The sequence below is a fragment of the Rhamphochromis longiceps genome, linkage group LG2 (genome assembly GCF_057381845.1).
Source record: "Rhamphochromis longiceps isolate RC_006_pf linkage group LG2, R_longiceps_female_GT1.1, whole genome shotgun sequence".
NCBI lineage: Eukaryota > Metazoa > Chordata > Actinopteri > Cichliformes > Cichlidae > Rhamphochromis > Rhamphochromis longiceps.
In genome coordinates, this window is record NC_140558.1 from 24215527 (window position 1) to 24241066 (window position 25540).

A 25540-nucleotide genomic window follows, 5' to 3' on the forward strand; every position below is an offset into this window, starting at 1 on the left:
CTCCTTTCACCCTCTTTCCCGTCTTTTCCAACGGCTCCAGCAGAAACATTAAACAGATATCAGCCAGCCAGTTCTTCTTAATGAGCTAACTCTACCACAATTGTGACTGTAAACGTCATAATGTCTTGGAATCAAAAGACAGGCATACCCACAATAACATACAACAGCTGTGAACAGAAATGAACAGAATAAATAAATGCAACAAATGCATAACGGTGTCAATTACATGAAACTAGCTTTTATTAAACAAATGTTCAAATGTACCCAGCCTATGTGGCTGAACCATCTGTGCCACTGCTCTGAATCTGCCACCTGAGCTAAGATCTCACTGGTTATGGCTGAACCTCACCAGGTTTAAAGGTGCACTCTGTGACCCTGACATCAGTTCAGTCTCCTCCTCCAGCCCCTCTTCCTCACAGCCTCACAGGCTTAAAAGGAGTATGACCTCACCATAAGGAGAGAGCTTTTTCCAGCTGTCGCCAGTGTTTTCCAGACATGGCTCCTTGCTTCTTCTGCCCTCATTTCTTTTCTTTTCGCTCTCTCTTTCTTTTAAAATCTGCCCTATATACTGTGCTCTATAGCGCCATGTTCCTTGTGCTTCTTCATCTTTAATGGAACAGATTAAGAGGCAAGGAGATTCTCTCATCTTTAAAATTTACATGTGTTTACTTCCCTCCTGATGCAATTTGCATAAGTAGAAATTCCAAGTTAAAGTCTTGAGTGTATTAGAGTAAATCACAATAAAAGATTTAATATCACTGCTTTGTGAATCCACTTCTCGCATGTTTCTTTTCCAGGGTGGTGAGGGAGCATTTAGGAGAGAAGGAAGTGCAGCTGTCCCTAACATTTGATGCCGTGGAGGACGGAGATTTGGCCAACTATACCTGTTACGTGGAGAACCACATAGGGAGGCGCAGCGGTAGCGCTATACTGCAAAAGAAAGGTAGAGCTTTCCCTTTTCTTCGCTCCTGATTTACTGGTTTCTGTTAAACTTGTTAGGCAAAAAAGAAATCGACAAATATTGGCCTCCAGTGTCTTTAAGAATGACAAATGATCACATGTGCATGCTGGTCCATTCACTATCAAAGCAAAAATGTGTTATCTATACAATCTGCTTCCTTCTATCAAACTATTAAAAAGTAACACAAATAATTACCTTGCATTATAAAACAACACAGTTTTTGTTATATGAAAGAGGACATAGGATGTTTGATGGTGACACGGACCGAGCGCTGAGCCACCAGAAACCAGCTTTCTGTCACAAAACACGTTACGATGCAGATGATTTTGTTGGTAACACCAAGATTTCTGAAGTAACATTAATGCTTCACAAAGGAGGACACAGACATCTTAGATGGTGCTTAGGATGGAACCTTGAGGCACCCAAAAATATGTTTTCGATTACAAAACATGCTGAGGAAACATAGATTCTATTGAATAGAACAAGTTTACCCAGAGTAAGGTTGTGGATTTTAAATGTATTTTAATATGAAGTCAGGTTAGTGAAGCAGCATTGAAGCAGAGTGCAACAATGAGCGAGGTAATCGAGTTCTGTCGTCTCATACATACCCATCAACTCATTGTTTGTTAGTTAACAGAAATGCAAAAACCTTTAACATTTCAGTCAGTGCTAAAATCTGATAGGGACATTTCCTTCTCTGGGATGTTACATGTGACATTAGTAAACATGGTCACCCCTCCCTGAGCCTGGTTCTGCCAGTCTTCTTCCTGTTAAAAAGGGAGTTTTTTCTTCCCACCATCACTGAGTGCTTGCTCATAGGAGGTCGACCGAAATGAATTAAATTGATTGAAATAAATTTTCAAGCTGTTGGTAATATTTTCCATAATTACAGGAATGGGATGACATTGGCCTTAACTGTCAGTAAGAAAACAAACATGTCAGATTCTCTAAAGATCAGAAGATTTCATTAAGTGCATTTAATCCTTAAGCAATGTTTGTTTTAAATGACAGGTTTCTGAGGTGCATTCATTCAAAGAAGCATAATTTTTTGCTTCCACGTTAGTTTTACGTTGTTTTTTGTACTCTGGCTTGCTAAATATAAGACCATGTCTGCTCCAGTTACCTGGGACTATTCCAGTCTCTTGTTATGATTCTGTTAACAAGGAAAACCCATCCTGCTCAGTGTTTTCATTGGGTAATAAATATTTGTGGATGTGAACAGCTTCTGAGATAATTAAGATTTAAGCCCATGGCGCAGCCATGTTTTTGTCTGTAGAAACCCTCGTTGTATTTGAAATATGTAGTGGTGAGACATATTTGAAATATGTCCATGGGCTCCCCTGTGTCACCTATTGTAGCCAACCTTTACATGGAGGAAGTGGAAAGGAAGGCTCTTGGCTCTTTCAAAGGAAGAGTACCCAGCCACTGGTACAGATATGTAGGCGACACCTGGGTCAAAATCAAGACACATGAAGTGGAATCTTTCACTGCGCACATTAACTCTGTGGATAAAAACATCAAGTTCACCAGGGAAGACACAAAGGACAACTGTTTGCCTTTCCTGGACTGCGCTGTGCACATTGAAGAGAACGGCAACCTCAACATTGAAGTTTACCAGAAGCCCAAACACACGGACCAGTACCTCCTCTTTGACTCCCATCACCCTCTAGAACACAAACTTGGAGTAATCAGGACCCTACACCACCGGGCAGAACATGTTCCCTCTAAGCCTGAAGGGAAAAAGAAGGAACACACACATGTAAAGGAAGCATTCAAAACATGCGGTTATCCTAATTGGGCGTTTATAAAGTCAGTTTTGAGATCCCTTCCCAGACGCCTTAACACCCACTCACATCCTGGGCCATCTGACCTCAGGAAATCACATGATAGGGTGGGGCCAGGTTTCACAATGAGCTCACCCGAAACCCTGGCTGATTGTGACCCACACCCGCTTTCACACCTTGGCTCATGTGATTAGGTAGAGGATCATCAGGGGGTCCTTTTGTCCCTCTTTGGGGGGGAAACTCCCACTGGGTTTAAATCTGGGACTCTCCACCATTTGACCTTAGAACTGAAGAAGCTTCTCGGATGAGAGGTCAAACGTCTTCAAGCAACTCAAAGAAGTCCAGACGCTTTTCTTTCCAAGCTCCTTAGACTACCCTACAATAATTAGGGATGGGTATTGATAAGATTTTAACGATTCCGATTCCATTTTCGATTCTGTTTAACGATTCGATTCCTTATCGATTCTCTTATCGATTCTTTTTTTTTAAAAAGGAGAACACTAAAGTCGATTAGCTTAGAACTTTGTTTTATATCTTCTCTTTGAACAAGATAGAAATTTAGGAGTAACATGGCCTTACAAACCCAACAGTGAGATCTTAAGAGATCCAGCCTACGGCTCTTCAATGGGGTGTCACAGGGTCCCCAGGAAAAAAATGTATATGTAAAATAATAAAATAAATATTCTCCTGTAGCAATAACAAAGTTTAACATAAATTATTCTGTAGCAATTACACAAGAATATCCAGTAATGTCCTGCCTACAATTAAACACATTCACTTACCAAAGTGAAATCGGGGGCATCTGCTGTGGCAAATGGGTGCAAGCCTTTGACCAAGAACTTAGTCACTGCTCGGTGATATTCGTCTATCCCGGCCTGAAAGGAGACGCTACCGGTAGACTGCAGCGAGAACTGCCAGCATCTGAGCCAGCCAGACTCTGTCTCTCTCATCATGGTTATCTAAATGCAACGCACAGTAATAGCAGGTTTTGTAATAAGGTAAATCGCGCTAACATAATATGCAATGCTAATTGATTAGTTACCTGCAGTATTAACGGGAGAGGACGTGGAAACGCTACCGCTGCTGCTGGGTTGAGCTTCGCTAGTCCGGAGCGGATCAAAAACACGACATTCGTTGAAAGCAATCGCGTGTTTTTTGAGCAAATGCTTTTGCATATTCGTAGTGTTTCCTCCCTTTGATGAAATCTCTACTTTGCAAGTATTGCACGTTGCCCTGTTGTCATCCTTTCTCATAAAGTGTAACCAAACTTTTGAGCGTTTGTGCCGCTCAGGCGCCGTGTTTCCTACTGGGTAAAAAGACGCTACTCAACGTGATGACGTCATTCGGGGCGACTGGAATCGATAAGGGAATCGTTTTTAAAAGTGGCAAACGATTCCAAGGAATTGAAACAGTGGGAACCGGTTCTCAACAAGAACCGGTTTTCGATACCCATCCCTAACAATAATACACACAGAGAAAAACCCAACAATCATATGAGTAAGCCTGCAGTGTGAGAGCGAAGTGCTCTAATAGGGTGATATGGTACTACAAGGTCATTAAGATAAGATGGGGCCTGATTTTTTTAAGACCTTGTATGTGAGGAGCAGGATTTTGAATTCAATTCTGGATTTAACAGGAAGCCAATGAAGGGAAGCCAATACAGGAGAAACATCCCGCCTCTTTCTGGCGACAGAGGCCAAAGCCCAGAGAAAAAAAAAGGAAGAACCTAAAGAGACATTAAGACAGAATAGTAAAGCACCCCTGAAGGAGCAGATGAATTGTCTGTCTTACCCCAGCTATCAGCAGAAACTAGTTTCCCTGAATGCCCACTATATGAAACCAATGTATGTAATGCAAGAAAGCAAGGACAGGCAGAATTGGAGAAATGTGAAAAGAGATAAACAGGCAGGGAAACGCAGCGGGAGGCCGAACGGGGCAAGGAAATAGAGAATAGGGCCGAGGTAATAGATGCAGACAGAGAGATAAAGATTAGGAAGGTGAGGGGTGACTGAGAGGATTGGGAGAGATGAAGAGAGGAGAGACACACAGAGAGGGGGTGGACTAAAAACAGGCCTTTCTCTCTCCCCGTCTGACTCCTGCTGGATGCCTTGGGTGTTAAATCTATCTTACTATACTTAACTAGCACCCCAGGGACGGACACACACACACACACACACACACACACACACACACACACACACAGGATCACACAGACACACACCTCCAGAGGAGGTCAGAATGAGAACTGTAGGGCCCTCATCACTTAACACTGTAATTACCTACAGGAAGCTCTGTGTGTGTGTGTGTGTGTGTGTGTGTGTGTGTGTGTGTGTGTGTGTGTGTGTGTGTGTGTGTGTGTGTGTGTGTGTGTGTGCATATACAAAAAACGTATACACATATACTTTCCCCTCATGGGAGGCATTAAGTTGAATGGGATTGTTTTGTCAGTGTGTGTTCTCCCAACACACACACACACACACACACACACACGGGCGTGTGCATCAGCACAGCATGAAACCTGAAGTAGGTGTATGTACATGTTGAAAGCGTTCTTATCAGCTCTGCCTACAGGAGCAACCGCACAAGCAGCTGCAAATGAAGTCGAGGTATTCGATATGTTGGCGTGCTCTGTTCCACAGCACGCTCACACCGTCTTGTCTGTTTGTTTTCTTTATTTCCTCTTTAACCCCTGGCTCCAAACAGTATGGCACAAAAAATGGTATGCAGCCATTTTTTGCACTTTCCACATCTTAGTTGTCCCAGAGCTCAAAACTCTTTCTTTCTCAGCTTCTCCTCGTTCAGAACTCCCGCTCTGTAATCATCTAGACTGAAAGAAAATGAACAAAAGATAACAGGTTTAACCTGGATTTAGTTCACTACGTACTTCAAGAAAGAAGCTTTTCCTTATAGCTCATCACCTGTTGGGAAGTTTTTAACTCGGGCTTTAAACCAGGTTTGTCAAAGTCATTTTACATCTCAGGCCACATGTAGTTTGATCTGAAGTGGGCTGGACCAGAGAAACTTACCTTTTACTGAAGTAGTTTACTTGCACATTTAATTCCTGGGATATCCTAATATAAGAAAAAGAAGTGAAATTTAAACAGCACTTCTTGCTTTTCTCTGCATTATAAAGAAAAGCTGCAGGTAATGAAAGAAATCTGTCAGCACAATTCTTTGGGCTTAAATTGTAAGAACTTAATGACCAGAATGTCTTTGTGAATACACAGAAAATATCCTGTTTTATTTATTTTACAGTGGAAACTATATATGCAAAAAGACATTTCTATAGCAGAGGAAAAAAAATGGACTTTTTCTGTCGTTAATTTTTTTATCTATTACTTCATTGGTTCATACAATATGAATTATTGTTGGGGAGGTTGTTATAACTAGGGCAAGTTATGAAATGTATGAAAATACAGTTAAAAGTCCTAAATTTATGTCCTCCTTCACATTTTCCGAAGATATCAAGTGGACCGGATTGTCTTTATTGGGCCACTTCTGTTCCCCGGGCCTTATGTTTGACTCCCCTGCTTTAGACAATGTCCCAAACAGCTAAAATAAGGTCTCAGTTCCTGACCTCCATCATCTCCTCTGTCATGATAGTTCTCCATATTTAATTGCAGAATGGTTATGAAGGTTATAACTGTTTAAATGAAACTGCGTGTCCGTGTGCCGCTCCATGATAAACGAGGACAGCACTGAAACCCGAGCAGCTGGCCTCAAAAGTAGCTGAGACTTGCTGTTTAACAATATGCGGAAATTAAGTCCGAGTCTCGGGGTTGACTTGTATAGCAATTAAACTAATAACCACTTCTGAGTAAAAAGAGTGTTTAAAAATGACCAGTGCCTTTCTTTGAGCAGACAGATCACTGCAGCGCTCTTTTTCTCGGTCTCTCGAAAACAACAACAACTATAGATTTGAGTTTATTTAAAACTCTGCGGCTCAGCTATTAACCACAACCAGAAACAGAGAACGTTAGTCTATTTTCTGCTGCTCTGTGTTGGCTTCCTGTATGGTTTTGGGTTTATTTTGAGGATTTTCTCCTATATGCAAAACCCCCTACAGCAAAGCAACAGCATCCCTTGTTTACACTTCCATCTTTTAGGAAACCACAGTAAAGCTTTTTTTAACTTCTTGTACGCTCTGTTGCACTTTAAAAAAATGTTATTATTTATTGGGTTCATTCCACCTTTTAAAAAAAGAATTTAAATATGAGAACTCTGTTTGATTACATCCTCTCTCAGAGGTCTTTGAGGTCGAATTAGTTTTTAGCCCACTTTTATCAGTATTAATGTTGAGGTTTCTATTCTTTGGTAACGTCCTGCGTAGGGATGGGTATTGATAAGATTTTAACGATTCCGATTCCATTTTCGATTCTGTTTAACGATTCGATTCTTTATCGATTCTTTATCGATTCTTATTTTTTAAAAAGGAGAACACTAAAGTCGATTAGCTTAGAACTTTTTTTTATATCTTCTCTTTGAACAAGATAGAAATTTAGGAGTAACATGGCCTTACAAACCCAACAGTGAGATCTTAAGAGATCCACAGCCTACGGCTCTTCGATGGGGTGTCACAGGGTCCCCAGGAAAAAAATTGTAAATGTAAAATAATAAAATAAATATTCTCCTGTAGCAATAACAAAGTGTAACATAAATTATTCTGTAGCAATTACACAAGAATATCCAGTAATGTCCTGCCTACAATTAAACACATTCACTTACCAAAGTGAAATCGAGGGCATCTGCTGTGGCAAATGGGTGCAAGCCTTTGACCAAGAACTTAGTCACTGCTCGGTGACATTCGTCTATCCTGGCCTGAAAGGAGACGCTACCGGTAGACTGCAGCGAGAACTGCCAGCATCTGAGCCAGACTCTGTCTGTGTCTCTCATCGTGGTCACCTAAATGCACAGTAATGGCAGGTTTTGTAATAAGGCAGATCGCGCTAACATAATATGCACTGTTAGTTGATTATTTACCTGCCGCATTAACGGGAGAGGACGTGCAAACATTACCGCTGCTGCTGGGTTGAGATTCACGAGTCCGGAGCGGAATTAAAAACACGACATTCATTTAAGGTCATCGCGTGTTTTGTGAGCAAATGCTTTTGCATATTCGTAGCGTTTCCTCCCTTAAATGAAATATCTACTTTGCAAGTATTCCAAGTTGCCCTGTTGTCATCCGTTCTCGTAAAGTATAACCAAACTTTTGAGCGTTTGAGCCGCTTAGGCGCCGTGTTTCCTGCCAGGTAAATGACGCTCCGCAACGTGGTGACGTCATTCGGGGCGACTGGAATCGATAAGGGAATCGTTTGCAAAAATGGCAAACAATTCCAAGGAATTGAAACAGTGGGAACCGGTTCTCAACAAGAACCGGGTTTCGATACCCATCCCTAGTCCTGCGTTTATTCCCCTGTTGGAGTCATAAAGACGAACTGCGCATAAGTAAATAGTTACTAGTTTGAGCCAGAACCACCAGAGATTTGCCAATAAATGGTTAGTGCTGAACCAGTCCTGTATCCTCAGCATTTATTGTAACAAACTATGAACTGGAACGTTGTAACCAGCTGGATGTTTGTGTGAAAATGAATTTGGTTTCAGTTCTAAGCAAATATAGCTTTAACCTAAATTAATTGTGTTTGCTCTTTATTCTTTTTTTTCTTCCTGGTAAAAGTGAGTTATTCTTTCTCACTTTCGCCAAGTGCTTGCTCATGGGGGTATCCTCTGATTGTTGGGGTTTTTGCTGTATTACATCCCCAATCAAAAGTTTAAGACAGCTTGGAAAATGGCAAAAAAAATCATATTTTCATGGTTGGATCTTAAAAAGATTCCAAGTCGAGCTTCAACTTGTAACAAGAAGAACTGGGAGTGAGACAAAACTTTTTATTGAAAATAACACTTAAACTGAAACAGGCTGTTTTACAGCTGATCCAAAGTTTAGGACCACACCTCCAAAAAATTTCGTAAACCCCCCAAAACAGAAATCAAAGTTCAGACATGAACTCAGTGATGAGGAGCTCCACTGTTATTGTTGATCACTTCAATAATTCGTTGCGGCATGCTTGATGTAAGCGTTTCCATGAGGTGAGCGAAGTTTCTCCAAGTGTTGAAGACGGCCGCATGAAGGGCGTCTGCTGTCTGGAACTGTCGTCTGTTTCTGTAAACTTGCCATCCATCCCCAAAGGTTCTCAGTTGGATTTAGATCAGAGGAACACACAGGATGGTCCAAAAGAGTGATGTTACTCTCCTGAAAGAACATTGTGTACTGTAGCGTTGTCCTGTTGAAAAACCCAGGCGTTACCACACAGACGAGGGTCACATAAGAGAAGAAAACTCTCTGCCACCTTTCAGTGTTGCATGTTTGGTGCAAATGGTTGATTCTGTGGTGTCCAAGGAGACGAGGCCTTTGAAGATGTTTGTTTTTGAAGCCTTTTGTCAGGATGAGGTCGTGGACGAAAGAAGGAGGACCCAAACGCTGGACTCACAGGTAGGTGAAGATTGGTGTTTTATTGTCAACGGAGTGAACAAACAGAACAGAAGTAGGAAACGGCTGGCCGGCTGGACGACTGACTGAATGGATGAATGAAAGACTGACTGACAACTGACCGGCTGACCTGACGGAACTGAACAGAGGACAACCTAACAGCGGCGAGAACAACATCACAATAACATCAATGACACGACATTGGACTGGTTGAACTGAGGGACATAAATACACAGGCTGAGTGATGAGAGATTAGAACCTGGTGAGTACACAGCTGAACATAATGACCTAATGATAAACGGGAAGAGGACGGAACATAATGCACATGGACCAAGGCTAACACAATAAAACAGGAGGTGAAGCAGACAGAATATAAACAGTGAACATGAACTAAGAATACTGGGTCAAAGACCCAGAAACCCTGACACCTTTCAGTCTCAGATGCCATCTGATGGTTATAGGGCTGCAGTCGGCACCAGTAACTGCCTTAATCTGGGTCGAGGATCGTCCAGTGTCTTGATGGACAGCCAATTGGATCCTCCGGCTCAGTGCTGGTGAATTTTTTTGGGGTCTTCCACTTGACGTTTGTTGTTCCATAACCCTCAGGATCATTTAAGAAACTCCAAATGACTGTCTTACTGCGTCCGACCTCAGCAGTGATCACGTGCTGTGAGAGACCCTGCTCATGTAGTTCAGCAACCCGACCACGTTCAAAAAGGGAACATTTTTTTCCCGTTGCCATCAGAACGTCATGACAGTGTGACTACTGACAGAAAATGACAATGAATCCACATTTTTGCACAGATTTGGCCTTTTTAAGGCATATGGTCCTAAACTTTGGATCAGCTGTAAAACAGCCTGTTTTAGTTTGTTTTCAGTAAAATGTTTTGTCTCGCTCCCATTTCTCCTTGTTACATGTTGAAGCTCTACTTGGAACCTTGTTAAGATCCAATCATGCAAAATAGGAATTTTTTTTTGCCATTTTTCAAGTGGTCTTAAACTTTTGATTGGGACTGTATTGTAGGGTCTTAACCTCTCAGTAAAAAGCTTGTTTGTGATTTGTGCTGTATGAATAAAATTGAATTGAACTAAATATTTTCATCTGGCACAGACTTAATTTTAATTATTATAATAAAGGTTTTCAGGTCTATGTTACATTGTTACATACACTGTCCTCTGCTGTAAAGCACTTGACATTTCTCATATGAAAGGCATGAAATAAGTAGTAGCTCTTAGGGATTTTCTTGTACTGAAAATTCGTTGACATTAACTATATTCCTTTTGCACACACTGTGACTTACTCACTCACTGGTGCCAGTTCAAAGACAGCTCCATCTGTAGTGTCATTATTTTATTTAACTTGGGGAAGTTATAACATAATAAATTGCTTGATTCCGTTTTTGGATTTTACATCTAAAGGCACTATACTTTCTGATTATAATAAGAGATAGAGAAACTGCTGACCAAAGGTTAATCATAACTAAAATGAAATTAAGGTCTCTAAGGGAATATTTAAGCCTTTTAGCAATAAATCACAGCGCTCAGTCTTTTAAGAAACATGTCACACTGGATGAGGTCATCTCTGCACATCAGATGCCAAGTTCAGCACAAAACACGAATATCACTTCAGTTTGCCCAAAGAATATATAATATGTGTTTATGCATAAAACACTTATATTACACTGAGCCATTGTAATCAGGAAACCTGCTGATTAGCTGGACATGGATGTTTTTGCAGACATCTTTGTGGACTGTATCTGCTGCAACACTGAAGCATCTTTAGACTCCCTGGTTTGGTTTTACAAATTCATGCACTGCATCAGCTTAATTTTTTTATTTTTGTTGGCTTGCACAAAATTTCTTTGGATGCTCATTTTTAAAGGCGCACAGGAGGCTAAGGTGCCAGGCTCTGACTGAACAGAGGTTGCACACAGAATTCGAAGCAGAGTCACAAATTGATTCAGTTGCTTTTAGAATTGGTACACCTCTCATTGCTGGGCCTTAAAAGCCTATTAAAAGACTACAAAGGTCACAGACACAATCAAGATGTCATATTTTTCCCTAAACGTTTAACCAAATGCAGTAAACAGGTGTAGTGATGCACTAGATACAGTGTAGGAAATTCTTATTTTGTCAGTTTATAACTTTTATGTAATGTGTTTTTTGGGGAGTATGATGATGTTCCATCTCTCACCATTAAAATAAAACCAGCATAAAAATTAGAGACTGTTCAGTCCATTGTAAGTGAGCGACCTGACAAATTCAATTCGTATGTGCTCAGCTGAACTACAGTTAAAAGAAGAAAAACAGCCACAAAAACAGAACTGTTTGTACAGTCAGTAACTATCATCCTTAGTCCGACTAAGCAGACTTATTTATAATTCCCACTTCAAGTCAGGGCTATTTAAAAGTTCGCTAACAGAGCTGACTGTTCCAAAGCCTCCTGCCCGAAGCCTCGGAGCTCATAAGGTCACATTTGGGTGCCAGAACTCGACATGACAGCCTAAACAAAGCACAAGTTATCTTAAGTTAGCGCAAGTTATCAAAGCTTGATTTCCTGCACTGAGTGTGTGTGATTGAATTAGGGTGTGCTCTCACTCTGCAGTGACCCAAGGTAATGGGTTGATGCATCTATGTTGCACGCATGCACTCACATGGACACGTGCACCTACAGTACACACACCATCCACATCTGCTTATTGCAACTGACAGAGCATAAAGAGCTGCCTTCAGCACCGTGACGAGAGTCTTACTAGAAAGAAAAAAATGGAGGCAAGGAGGGAGATGGCCGGAAAGATCGGGAGGAGGATTGAGAGAAATGACAAACTGGAGGATAGATGGGGAAAGACATGGACTTAGTTTCTCAAATGTCACTCAAGGGTTTGTTCGGGGGTTGTAAGGCTTTGAGTTTGGGCTCACCACAGGCTCCGGTTTGACAGGATTGAACATGGATTTATGGATGAGGAAGGGCAACAAACTCCAGACTTTCCCTTCAATCGCCTTTCCAAATTTGATATCATACTGTGTCCCTTTCCTTTTGTAGAACACACTTTTTTCTTTACAGTAGGCCCATTTATTCTGAAGCTTGTTTACGTGTTCATCAGATACTTTCCACTCCACCTTCATGCCATTATACATCTTTATTTGTTCTGTGCACTAGCTGCTCTAGCTATTTACGGCTATTGTCAGGATATTTCAACTCAGAATGAGACTGACGCTGCATTGGGATGGTAGCCAAACTCCATGAATATGACTAATGAGCAAGAATTGAAGTTGTCTTAATCTAACAGTCAAAGCAGCAACGCTCAGGTTTAAAAAATGAAGCCAAAGTGAACAAACACAAATTGCAGTTCCTGAAGTGGCCACTTGAGTTTGGATCATGCATTTCTATCTGATCTTTAAGTGATGATGTGATGGATTCTGCTTCCGGGTCCAAACTACTGTGTTTATTAAGGCTGTTGGGTTTTTAACATGTTTTTAATATTTTGTATCTTGTTCTATTTAATCTCAACAAGCCCCTAAAAACAGTCAGTGATCACTGTCAGCCTCTGTTGGTTTTTATTGCTGCTGTTCATTTTAAAGCTCAGTTTTTAAAACCTTATGATGTAACTCCGTCCGTCTGGTCCGTTTACAGCATCCTGCCATGCGATCGCATTTGTCCCTGACCACCAAGAACACTCATGTTAACTTTTATCGAGTGGAAAAAGTTAGTGTTCATCCTCCAGCTTCACTGTGTTTATGCTAACCATAGCTGTGTCGCTAGAGAGCACGTAGCACATCATTATATACCAGCTAGTCCAACTTCAGTAACCCTACAAACGTCACTGCTGTTTAGTTTTCTGTCTTCATTTATGTTGGAAGTGATAGCAGAGCTGTACGTTTGAATTCTTTCAGAAATCTCTGTCAGAACATGCTATATCATGTTTAGGTGGAAGCTAGTGAGCTAACTTCTAACTCTGTTAATTTAATTCTGTAATAATCCTGTTTTCATGGATGCCTGGACGTTAAACTTAATTGTTACACCTGGTAAAGCAGCAACACTGATCATTTTATTAAAGATGAAAGAATTTTAGGTTTTAACTCTCAGTGATGCCGCAGTGTTCATTTGACTTAAAGACCTGAAGCGGAGTTTGGACCCGGAAACGGCTAACGACGTCAGACTTAAAGACCGATTGCAGCACATGGGGGTGTAGCTGATCTCTGTCTATGTGCCCTTTGTTGATTTGGTTAGCCCCTTTTTTCTTATTTTTTTGTTATCTTTTATATACAGTCTGTGCAGTCTTTATACATTGGAACCACTGTATATAGACTGTATATAGACCACTGTTTCTGAGGCAGAATACAGTATCTGACCTGTCTGCACAGAGAGCCTTTAAAAACCTGCCTACTAGATAGAATATTACTATAGGCTGTACTAATTCCAGAGGCAACACAAGGTTTGAGTCTTTAAACACTTCATGGGTCCAAACTGAACAATGGTGTGACAGATGGTGTGTTTGGAGTCCAACATTCAGATAATTTTTTGCTATTAATAATTGTTGTTTTAGACATAATACTTTAGCAGCAAATGCAAAAAGCATTCCTGTCAAAGCCAGATGAATGAGATAAAAAAACAAACGGGGAGAAAGAAAGCAAAGGCGGTGGATGTGAATGAGCTTTCAGTGCAATAGCATTGGGCTGTAAAGCCCGAAGAAGAGAACGAGAGTCTGAAAACTTATGTTAAAAAAAGAAAATCTTTTATCATATTCTTTCCTTTACATGCAGACACTGTCACCATTACAATTCCCAATTCTTTTTATGCCTAATAAGTAAAAAGCATGCTTAAAAATCCAACTTCAAAATTCTGCACCCATTTTCCTGTGTGCTGATATCAGGAGACGGCAGCAAGTGACTCATTACTAATGGAAAATATCTGAGAAAGATAGATGAAGGGGAGCCAGTGGTGACAGAGTGGGTGTGGGGGGTGCAAACTGAGAGAGGAACACAGAGCGAGGAGATAGGGATAGATATGGATGAAGGCAGGAGACAGAAGCAGAGATTTCTAAATGTGACTCATTACAATGAAGCAATGTGAGTTAACTTTACTGTAGAGCAAATATTTGGCAATTACTGGAATTTCACTATTTTTCTTCCCGCTCTTAGACCACCACCCCTCTACTCCGTTCCCCACTCACTGCTGTCCCTGCTCTGTCTGCTGTTAGGCGTATCTAGTGAAGGTAGTGTTTGGCTGATGGGAGCAGAAGGTTTAGAGAGACGTCTACTGGTGAAATGTGGTAACTTCAGCTGGTTTATTAACTGTAGTGGTGAATAAAAACAAAGCTGCATGGTGGAAGACTTTAGAGATGAACTGCACCAGTATGTCAACAATATTTCAGAGCAGATCTTGTGTTTTATAAATTTATCCTTAAAAATAGCCTTTATTTTGTCATGCAATTGCAAAAAAGCATGACTTGGCCATAAAATCAAGAAAACAAAAGAACTCAAATTGAAAAAAGAACTGAAAATCGTGCGATAAATACATTCCAGTTACAGCTAGTGAGGAAAATACAGAACTGCCAAAGCTGGAATTTAACGTCTGAATCCAAACGAACATTTGCAAAGAGTTATTCGAAATCTGGGAAATTATGCAAATTATTAACACATCTAGGATGACATGTTTAGTAAATTTGACTAAAAAGGCATCACAATTATATGCAAAATAACATTAAATTCATTAAAGATTAATGCATCTTACAAATCAGTGTAGAAAGCATCTACAAACAGGCGCTCTCATTTTATGCTCTTAATAAGAGTTTTAACCCTTTCAGCATAGTGGTCACTACAGTGGACAGCTATTCAAAGGCTGTTTTCTTGTATTGGGGTCAGTGTTGATGGGATACTTGCTCATAAAACACTACCTTGGACACTGATGCGTCACTCCATACCTGCCACCCACTGGTCAGCCAGTGGACATGTAAAAAAACCTCTTATGTTTAAGAAAAACATCCTGATTGAGGTTGTCATAATTCATGCATGAAAGGGTTAAATGTGATATTGTGTGGTTATATTAAGCTTCCAGGGTTTCCTGCAAAGACACTGCTTACAACTGAAATCAACAGATCTTGAACGTTGTATTTTTTTTATACAATTATTATTTCTTCTTGAAAATTCTCAAGCGCTGCTATTTCTTGACATTTTAATCATGTCAGTATTATACAGTATCCCAGATGTTCAGCACAGGAATGCATCCTGCAGGGTCACACAGATCTTATTGAACATTAAGTAGAAAGTTTAGACGACTTACTGATGAAGTACATTTTGCTCGTGGCACTTTATCTTTGCATTATCATGATCCCACATTGCTTCCATTTCTATTATAAATGACCTCAGTGTGTTTTTATTACAGTCAAGGATTTTTATCAAGTTCTCAATTTCTGATCACATAACTAAGAAAAATGTACTACTCTATTGTTTACAAAAGGCACAATAGTACAGTACCCTGTAAAGGTCTTACTAAGGTTATTAAAACATGTGCAAACACAGAGACAGTTCTAACAAGCTTAAGTCTTAGATAGTCTTCAGGAATCGTTCTCCAGGCTTCTTGAAGGACATTCAAAGCTCTTCTTTGGATGTTTCTGCTTTTTGCTCTGTTCCCTGTCCAAAGGATCCCACACTGCTTCAATCATGTTGAGATCCGGGCTCTGTGGAGGCCGATCCATGAGTGACAGTGCTCCATGGTCTGTTTCTCTGTCCAGTTATGCTTTTACTGTATTGGCAGTGTTATGGATCACTGTCATGTTGAAAAAATGAAGCTGGTGTCATTGCATGGTGGATCAAAATCTGACAGTATTTTTCTGCATTCATAATTGCATCAGTTTTAAGAAGCTCCCCAACACCACTTACTGAGATACAGCCCGAAAGACAAAGGCAGTCTCCACCATGGCTGTAGGCATTCACTGGTGTACATCTTTCCTGATCTCCATACATACCGTAATTGTCGGGCTATAAGCCGCTACTTTTTGCACCAGCTTTGAACCCTGCGGCTTTTAGTCAGGTGCGGCTTTTCTATAGATTGTCCATGATTTTTGTGATATCGTAAGACGATTTGTTTTGTTTGTTCCGCTGTTGTACGGCACTACGTTGCCTGGCGGAAGGATCGGGGTTCAAGAGTGGTATGTTAGTCACATGTCCGTCCGCCAGGCAACATAGTGCCGTACGAAGTAGCGCAAAAAACAAACTTCAAAGTAGCGCTACGCGTTCAGTGGGAGGCGTGGATGACGAGCGGCGATAAACTTGCGAAAAGCAAGTTATGCTCAACTCCACCGGTGGAATCTGACAGCGTGGAAAAGTGTGAAAACATCCACGATCACCAATGGATTTTGAAGGGCTGGACTGCTGCATGATGGAGAGGAGGACACCGCCACGGCCCTTCAGAGGGTGTTCGACTCTGACACTGACAACGAGGATTTGTTTGGTTTTGAAAGTGACAACGAAGGAGAGAAGCGGAGAGTGGATGACGAAGCCATCCTGAACCTGTTTGTTTCCGACACTGGAGAAGAGGACTTTGGTGGTTTTAGTGCGCAGGAAGATGAGAAAGATGGTGGTGAATGACTGGCTTTTCTTCTTGTTAAAGCCGTGTCACTGCACCTGAGCCTAAAAGGTAGTCTGAATCTATTTTTCTGGTGTGCTATAGGTTACTGTTATGTACTACATTTGTTACTCATTTATGAAGCACAGCACATGTGCAAATATGTACCCATAACTTGTTTTTCAAAATATTAATAAAAGGGGTGTGTCTCCAAACAGCCATCTCTTTCCTGACAATTCCCTTTGTGCATATTCTCTTACATATGATAAGTCAACATTGAAACACCTGCGGCTATTAGTCAGGTGCGGCTAATGTATGTACAAAACAGGATTTTCCCCTGATTTTAGCTTGTGCGGCTAATATTCAGGTGCGCTTTGTAGTCCGGGAAATACGGTACTCATAATCATTTTAATCAAAAATTTCCCCATTTGGAGTCATCACTACATTATACCTACTGTCTGATTTTCAGTCCAGTTCTTGTGTAAGTCAGCCTCAGAGTTTCCTCCCTGTTTCCCTTCCTGAAGAAGCGCTCCTTGACAGCCACCCATCCACTGAGACCATTGCTGATGAAGCTTCAGTGAACAGTAGATGGATCAGCTAAAGGGTCAGATGCATCTCTCAGGTCCTGTGTCAGGTTTTTGCTGGATTTCTTCCTGTTTTTTAAGAACATGACATTCGCATGCTGTCTGTCTGCTGTGGATAGCTTTTCAGACCTGCCACATCTTCTTTTGTCCTCCTCTTGTCCAGTTTCCTCATTTTTTTGACTGCACATCATGTCGAGATGTGCCAGAGCTGAGAGCTCTTTGGGAATCGTGTTGCTTGTGAAAACTCTCTGGTTTGTCAAACCATCAATATTTTTTATAGATTCAGCTGAACAAAAGTTGGGTTTTTGCAACAGCCTAAAGATACTATTTAAAATTGGTTCTTTTGATAAGTTTTATATTATGTGCAGAAACAACCGACGCTAGTTTATCCCTAGTTTGTCCCTAGTTTGTGTTTGTGTTTAATATCCTGATTACTGTATTAACCCAAACACAAAAAGGTCAGAGAAGAAGACAAAGACGACAACATATTAACTGTTAAATGTTCTGTTTAAATATTCTTGTTGTAGAGTTGTTAAGAATAAAACGTCGAGCATGTGCATCACAGATATGATCACAGGGTCGTGTTGTTCTTCATTTAGCCAATTATATCTGACAGTTTGGAAAAACAGGTAGTGTTGTGTCGCCAGGCAGTGTCTGATATGTTAGCTTAATAGTTATAATGACAGACTAATACTGTATCGTCAAAACCGAGAGCCGCTTACTGAGAGACACCAGAAAATATTAATTAGGGACTTTAGTTTAGTTCAGACAAAACTACGTGTACTGCAGTTATTATTGGGTGCAATTGTTAATGTACTTTATGTTGAATTTTAACAATGGACTCACTTACCCTCTACTATAGTGTGTGCTATTCCTCACCATGACTTGATAAATCCATCCAAATAACTGTGTGTGTGTGTGTGTGTGTGTGTGTGTGTGTGTGTGTGTGTGTGTGTGTGTGTGTGTGTGTGTGTGTGTGTGTGTGTGTGTGTGTGGCGGGTACACTAATGGATCATATTTCCCATGGTGTCATTCACCAGCCGTGTTCCATTAATCTTCCATGCACTCATATTGCCTTGATAGTACTAACATCCATTCACACAACACAGTCTCAGCTCACACAGGTGTGTGCCCGACGCGCTGCTGTAATTTCACCTGTTTCTCTTTATCTGAGTGGTGGACTTACTTTGTAGTCTGCAGTTTGGTGAAACACAGCATTACTGCATGTTCAATATGGTGACCCTAAAAAATTAACTAACTGCAACCAGTGAAAACATGCACGCAAACTGTAAAACGTGCACTGATGACTACTTACAACTATCAAACCTGCAAAAGTGTGGCAGTGCGGGTGTTCTCTCGTGTGTACCGAAGGTGGAATTATTGTCTCTCTAGCCTTGTGAGCCTTTACTCTTAAACAAGGGAAATTCTTTATCTGAAAACGTGTTTTTAGTTTGCCGTTCACAAATTCAATATTTTTCCTTCACTGTCAGACTGTCAAATGTGGTTCATGTGTTTGGAAAGCTCGACCTTTTCTTAAACATAACCAAGCAGGTTTAAGTAAGCAAACTGCAAATAAAAGCTAAAAAGGAAAAAGACCTTCTGAAAAAAAGCTTCTCTAGTCGATGCATGTTGTGAAAAAAAAACTATTTTAAGCTACAACTACGAAAGCAGCAGCAGTAGTTCCTACTTCTGTGTAAGTTTATACACAGTGGATTGTAGTAGCTAACATCTCCATCACCTGAAAGTAGCCATATTTGAATCACTACATGCTGCACACAGCTTTTATACCATTTCCAAAGAGCAAAATGCTTCACAACTTTTCATCTGTTGCTGGGAACACTGGGTGGATGTAAAGTGGTTACATGATAATTCACTATGAACCTGCCAAAAGTCAAAGACTGAGTGCTTAGAGAATGTGCCACTCAACTGGGGAAGTCATTGTTGTGAAAGTCTTAACTTTGACCCAATGCAAGGACTTCTGCATTAAATAAAACTCAAAGGCTGACGTCTGTCTGCTAACATAAGTGTTAACATCTGCATGTGTCTACCTCGTCCCTACCACAGCTGCATGAATGCATTGAATGAGCTACTGAAGTGCTGTAGACGACTCTGTTTTGAGAAATGTAAAGCCAGAGATATCAACAACCTTGCCCTACCTTCAACACCAACCAGTGGCAGCAGATGGCCCCGCCCCTCCCTGTACCTGGTTCTGCTAGAGGTTACTTCCTGTTAAAAGGGAGTTTTTCCTTCCCACTGTGGCCAAGTGCTTGCTCGTCGAGGGGTCATCTGATTGTTGGAGTTTTCTCTCTATTGTAGGGTCTTTGTTAATTTATTAGCTTCTAATTAAATAGACCGCCAGATGATTTTGTGACTCTCATGTTAGCGCATCTGGTCCAGTGTGTTTCTGTGTGCATTTGTCTTTTTCTGGGCTTCATTGGTGTGGTTTTCTGCGCTTTTTTTTTTGCAGGCCGTTAATAACGCCTCTAAATGCAGCTGCGAGTTATCAAAAAACACATTCAAATGAAAAGCTGATATCAGCATTCTGCATGTTTGTGTGTGTTTGTGTATTTTGTGTGAGTGAATGAGTTTCCAGCTTCACTGCCGATTTGGAAAAATGTGCCAATCTGAAGATAATTGAAGTAAGATTGTTGTCAAAGCAGTCAGATGTGAGCAGTTTATTTAAAAAAAAAGCATTATCTAAATATGTTTTGAAAAGCTCTGAGTTATTGGGGGGGAATTTTGTTCTTACATCAGTTAGTATTCCTCCAAGCAGACTGATCACTGATATAAATTTGTTGCTGTGTATCTCTGGCAGATATGTACCGTCTGGAGTTAGCTGGAGGCCTCGGGGTCATATTGCTGCTGCTGGGAGTCCTAACCGCACTTTATAAATGTTACAACCTGGAGATCATGCTCTGCTACAGGAGACACTTTGGGAGTGATGAAACTGAAGATGGTAAGCTATTTTGAGTGCTCCCTTTTTCTTCAGCACACTGCAGAAGGGGTCAGACAGGTATCAGAGCGCTGAGCGGTATCAGCATTAATAGGAAGATCAGAGAACTACAAACATGGAGCAAAATGAGAGTTAGACTGTTGCTGCGAATGAAACAAAGTAAAGCAAAGGAATTATGCTATTGAAGTAGGATTTTCCTGTAGGGCTTCTACACATAGCATAACACAGACTGCAGGATGAGTCTCACAGTACAACACTGTACAGCACATAAGATGCACAAGCCTGTAGTGAAGTCAAAGAAGGCAATTAATAGAAACAACAGCAGAGTAAATGAAAATGTGTTTTTCTTTTTTTCATCTATTGATGGAATAAGGAGCTACTTGTGCAGCACTTTTAAAAAGTTACACTGACAAAGCAATGCAAGATCACTCCCCGAACAAAACAGCGAATCGGCCAAAAGGAAAATTATAAAGATGTGAGTTTGTAGTATTGATTTAAAGTATTGATTTCAAGTTTAGGTCCTAAAGCAGCTGGATTTTCTTAGCCGTGCATTCACAAGTCCAAAACATGAATTACGGTTTTCTCATCAAGTCTACATGTATTGATGATCAGGAGCTGTCTGCTGTCTTTTAGTGCAATAATTACACAGAAACTGCTAACATATATATACTGTATGAAGCACTGTACTCACAGAAAGACGGGGAAGCCTTGTTGAGTGATTTGTCAAATCTTCCAAATACTCTTATTTACTGTCCCATGCTCTCTCTGTCTCTCTCCACAGATAATAAGGAGTATGATGCCTATCTGTCCTATACTAAAGTGGACCTCGACTCATTGGGCAGGTCAGGTTTCTTGGATGTTTTTGTGCAGTGCTGTGTAAACAGATTAGGCGCTAAACTTAAAGTGAGGATTGATACAAATGAAACAAATATCATGTTCAGTTCCTTCAAATAGCAGCAAACACAAAATACTTGAAATCAAATCAGCATTGCCCCCTTTGACCTGCAGAAAAGCTCTGATTGTCTCTGATGTAGAGATACATAGAGAAAGCGAAGCTGATGCAATAGCGCCTTTATCCTGCAGGGGGATCTGTGAAAAGACGCATAACAAAGGGATTACCTTTGCTGAGGAGTTCATGGGCTCAGTGCCTTTGTATAAGTCATATTTAAAACATTACATTCATTTCATAAATTATGTTCTCTTTTGGAGTCAAAGATGATGATGAACTGTTGTCATATAAGCTGTCCTCAATTTCTCAGTCATATCTTTCCTCTGTCTTGGTGCAAAACCAAGACATAAATCATGTCTCCTGGAAGGGGGAGGACGTATCACAGGCAGGGCACAGCGAGCTGAAATCTCTGAAACCGACTGGCCTTCACTTCCTACGAGACAGAGAAGCTCTTCTACCCCTGTATACGGGAGGAAACAGGACTGGACAACCGTGAATAGGAAGGTTAACAACAAACCTCCAAAACAACTGAATGTGAAACTGCAGAACAGATTTGCTCCACTATCAAAGGACCCTGGATCTATATCGGACAACCATCCATCTAAAAGCAGCGAAATAAGGTCTGAAAATCTGTTGAAAAGTGAAAGGCCACAGGGAAAGCTAAAGGCTAGGCCTGAAACTCTGATTGTGGGTGACTCTGCCGTAAAGGATGTACAAAGGATGTGCGGTAAGAACACTAAAGTCCTCTGCTTTCCTAACGATATGGTCAACAACCTGAAGGAGAGAATTCTTCAAATTGCAGATGAATATCCAACTGTGACAAACATTGTTCTGCATACAGGGTCAAACGATGTGTCCAAACAACAGTCGGAGGTTCTGAAACGGGACTTTACTGGATTATTAAACACTGTAAACTCTCTGAATGCAGCTGTATTCATCAGTGGACCTGTACCGCCGGTCAGAGGAGGAGACGAGAGATTCAGCAGGTTGTTTACACTGAATAAATGGCTTATATCAGCATGTGCTGACCACTCAGTGCATTTTATCGACAACTTTAATATTTTTTGGGAACGCAGGCATCTGTTCAAAGCAAATGGATTTAATTTTAACAAGTCAGGGGTGAAACTGTTCACCTCCAACTTGTTTTATTCCATACGTCATCCATCCGTGCTTGGTGCCAAGGCTGAGATAAACGAGGAGTTATCTCATAAAGAGGAACAAACAGTACTCCAAGAACAGACAAAGCCCAGCAGAAACCTTGAGGAGGAGCTCCATTTGCCCCCACCCGGGAAGAGCCTCAGAAAGGAGAGACATCTGAGGCAAGAAGAGGCAAGAAGAGGGGTCCCTATTTGCCTCCAACTCTCTCAACAACACCAACGACCAGGACAAGGGACCACGACCTTCCCCAGTCCCCCAAACCCCTGACAGGCCATCACCCTCCTCCCCCTCCCTTTCTCCCTCCTCCCCACACCTGAAATTCACTGAGGAGATGATGGAGCGGGTCAATGCTGGGCTCAGATCTACCCCCCGTCCCAATCCCTTTTTGTCCCCCATAAACCCCCCACCAGAGCGGCCAAAGGTTCGCCATCGAGCCCCACCCTCAACAGAGCAATCGAAGTCACATTGCCCAGCCTCGCCCCCCTTAGTTCCTCTTCATGCCCTGTCTCCGCAGTCTGATGTGTGATGTGTGGAGGGTCCGGGCTGTGAGGATTATGGCAGTGATGACTTTTCCCAGGAGAAGCTGGGACCCTGTTTACTAGAAGGTTTTAAAATTTCTGTACTTTTAGGTGACAGAAGGAGACATGTGGCCTGGTCAAAACACAGAGAGCTGCACTCTAAAAGATCTTTAAACATAGTAAACATACCTTGTGTGCCACAGACTGCTCCCAAACATGAGGGGACAAGTAATACCTCTAAAACACTTAAGTTGGCTTTATTAAACGTTAGATCTTTAGCTGGGAAAACATTTTTAATTAATGATTTAATCACTGAGCACAGCCTTGATTTTATGTTTTTAACTGAAACTTGGTTGGACCAAAGTAACAGTGGAGCTGTTCTCATCGAGACGACCCCTCCTAACTACAGTTTTATCAGTGAGGTCAGGGCGAGCAGGAGAGGAGGAGGGGTTGCTGTCTTATTTAATGAATCATTTCAATGTAAGCAGCTATCTCCTGGAAGTTTTCAGTCTTTTGAATATGTGGCTTTACAGCTGAAGGCCCCATCCAAAGTTGTGTTTCTTAATGTTTACAGGCCTCCCAAATACTGCACAGACTTTTTTAATGACCTCAGTGAACTGCTGTCTGTGATCTGTGTTGATTTTGACTGTGTAATTATTGCTGGGGATTTTAACATTCATGTGGACAACCCTCAGGACAAAGGGACTAAAGACCTGAGTAACACTCTGGGCAACTTTGGGCTTACTCAGCATGTAACAGAGGCCACACATAATAGAGGACACACTCTTGACCTACTGATCTCCAAAGGCCTGAGCATTTCAAAGGTTACTGTGTCTGATGTGGGCGTGTCTGATCATTACTGTGTTTTCTTTGAAAGTAAAATCTCAGCCCACATAAATATATCAACAACAGTGATCACAAAACGGTGTATAACTGAACACAGTAGTGCAATTTTTAACCAGGTCTTCCCATTAACACCTGACCTGCCCAGAGGGTCAGTCAATGAGCTCGTCAATAGCTTCAATGCTAACATGTTAAATATAATGGACACTATTGCTCCCATTAAGGTGAAGGTTATCTCTGGAAGGAAAAAGTCTCCATGGAGAAACTCCACACTGGTGAAAAATGAAAAAAGAGAGTGTAGGAAAGCTGAGCGCAGATGGAGAAAAACAAACCTCCAGGTTCATTATGACATCTATAAAGAGAAACTTCACAATTATAATTTACAACTGAGGAGTGCAAGAAGGTCCTACTTCTCTGACATCATCACTAAAAACAGCCATAATGCTCGGGTCTTATTTTCTACAGTTGACAGGCTAACAAACCCTCCTGTGCCAGTGGCAGCTGAACTTCATTTGACCATGGCCTGCAATGACTTTGCCAAATTCTTCACTGAAAAAATCCAAAAAATTAGACAAGCAATTGGTACATCAACAGCAGATCCAGGATATGTACTGTGTCCACCGAAAAACTGTTTAAACACCATGAAACAGTTTCAACCTATTAACAGCAAAGACCTGGAGGACATCTTAGGTCAACTGAACTCCTCCTCCTGCTGTTTAGATGTCCTGCCAACAAGTTTTTTCAAAAAGGTCTCAAAGACTTTAGAGTCAGACCTGTTAGAGATCGTCAACTTTTCTTTATTATCAGGTGTGTTTCCAGAATCACTAAAAACTGCTGTAATCAAACCTATACTGAAAAAGGACAATCTTGACAAGACACAAATGAACAACTACAGGCCGATCTCAAATCTCCCGTTTTTAAGTAAGATCATTGAAAAAGCAGTTTCCCAACAGCTCAGTTACTTCTTAAAACAGAATAATTGCTACAATGCCTTCCAGTCAGGTTTTAGACAGAACCACAGCACTGAAACCGCCCTGACAAAAGTGTTTAATGACATATGTCTGAATACAGACAGTGGAAAAATGTCAGTCCTAGTTTTACTGGATCTCAGTGCAGCATTTGATACAGTTGACCACAACATATTACTCAAACGACTGGAGAACTGGACAGGTCTTTCAGGAACTGTACTAAACTGGTTCAAAACATACGTAGAAAACAGGAAATACTTTGTATCAATAGGTAACTTCACATCTGAGCAGACAAGTATCACATGTGGAGTTCCCCAAGGTTCCATCTTGGGACCCCTTCTGTTTAACATCTACATGCTCCCACTGGCACAGATTATAAACAACAACAAAATAAACTATCACAGCTATGCAGATGACACACAAATATATATCACAATGTCACCAGGAGACCGAGGCCCTGTACAGGCTCTTGGTAAATGCATTGAGGAAATCAATGACTGGTTGTGCCACAATTTTCTCCAGCTAAACAAAAACAAAACTGAGGTAATAGTCTTTGGCGCCAAAGAAAAACGATTACAGGTCACCAGAGAACTTCAATCTATACATCTAAAAACCACAAACCAGGCGAGAAATTTGGGTGTAGTGATGGATGCAGACCTAAACTTAGAAAAACACATTAAGACAATAACAAAGTCAGCTTACTATCACCTCAAGAATATATCAAGGATAAAAGATCTGATGTCTCAACAGGACCTGGAAAAACTAGTCCAT

At 41.0% G+C, this 25540-nt stretch overlaps 1 protein-coding gene across 1 annotated transcript in view; it reads left to right on the plus strand.

Moving 5' to 3' along the window:
* il1rapl2 (interleukin 1 receptor accessory protein-like 2) overlaps positions 1-25540 on the plus strand; it is a 506271-nt gene that overhangs the window by 465200 nt on the left and 15531 nt on the right. Inside the window, exons 9-11 of the mRNA XM_085419351.1 lie at positions 798-943; positions 20196-20336; positions 21115-21175. Of these exons, the coding sequence (XP_085275477.1) occupies positions 798-943; positions 20196-20336; positions 21115-21175 (348 nt within the window). The remainder of the gene's footprint in view (positions 1-797; positions 944-20195; positions 20337-21114; positions 21176-25540) is intronic.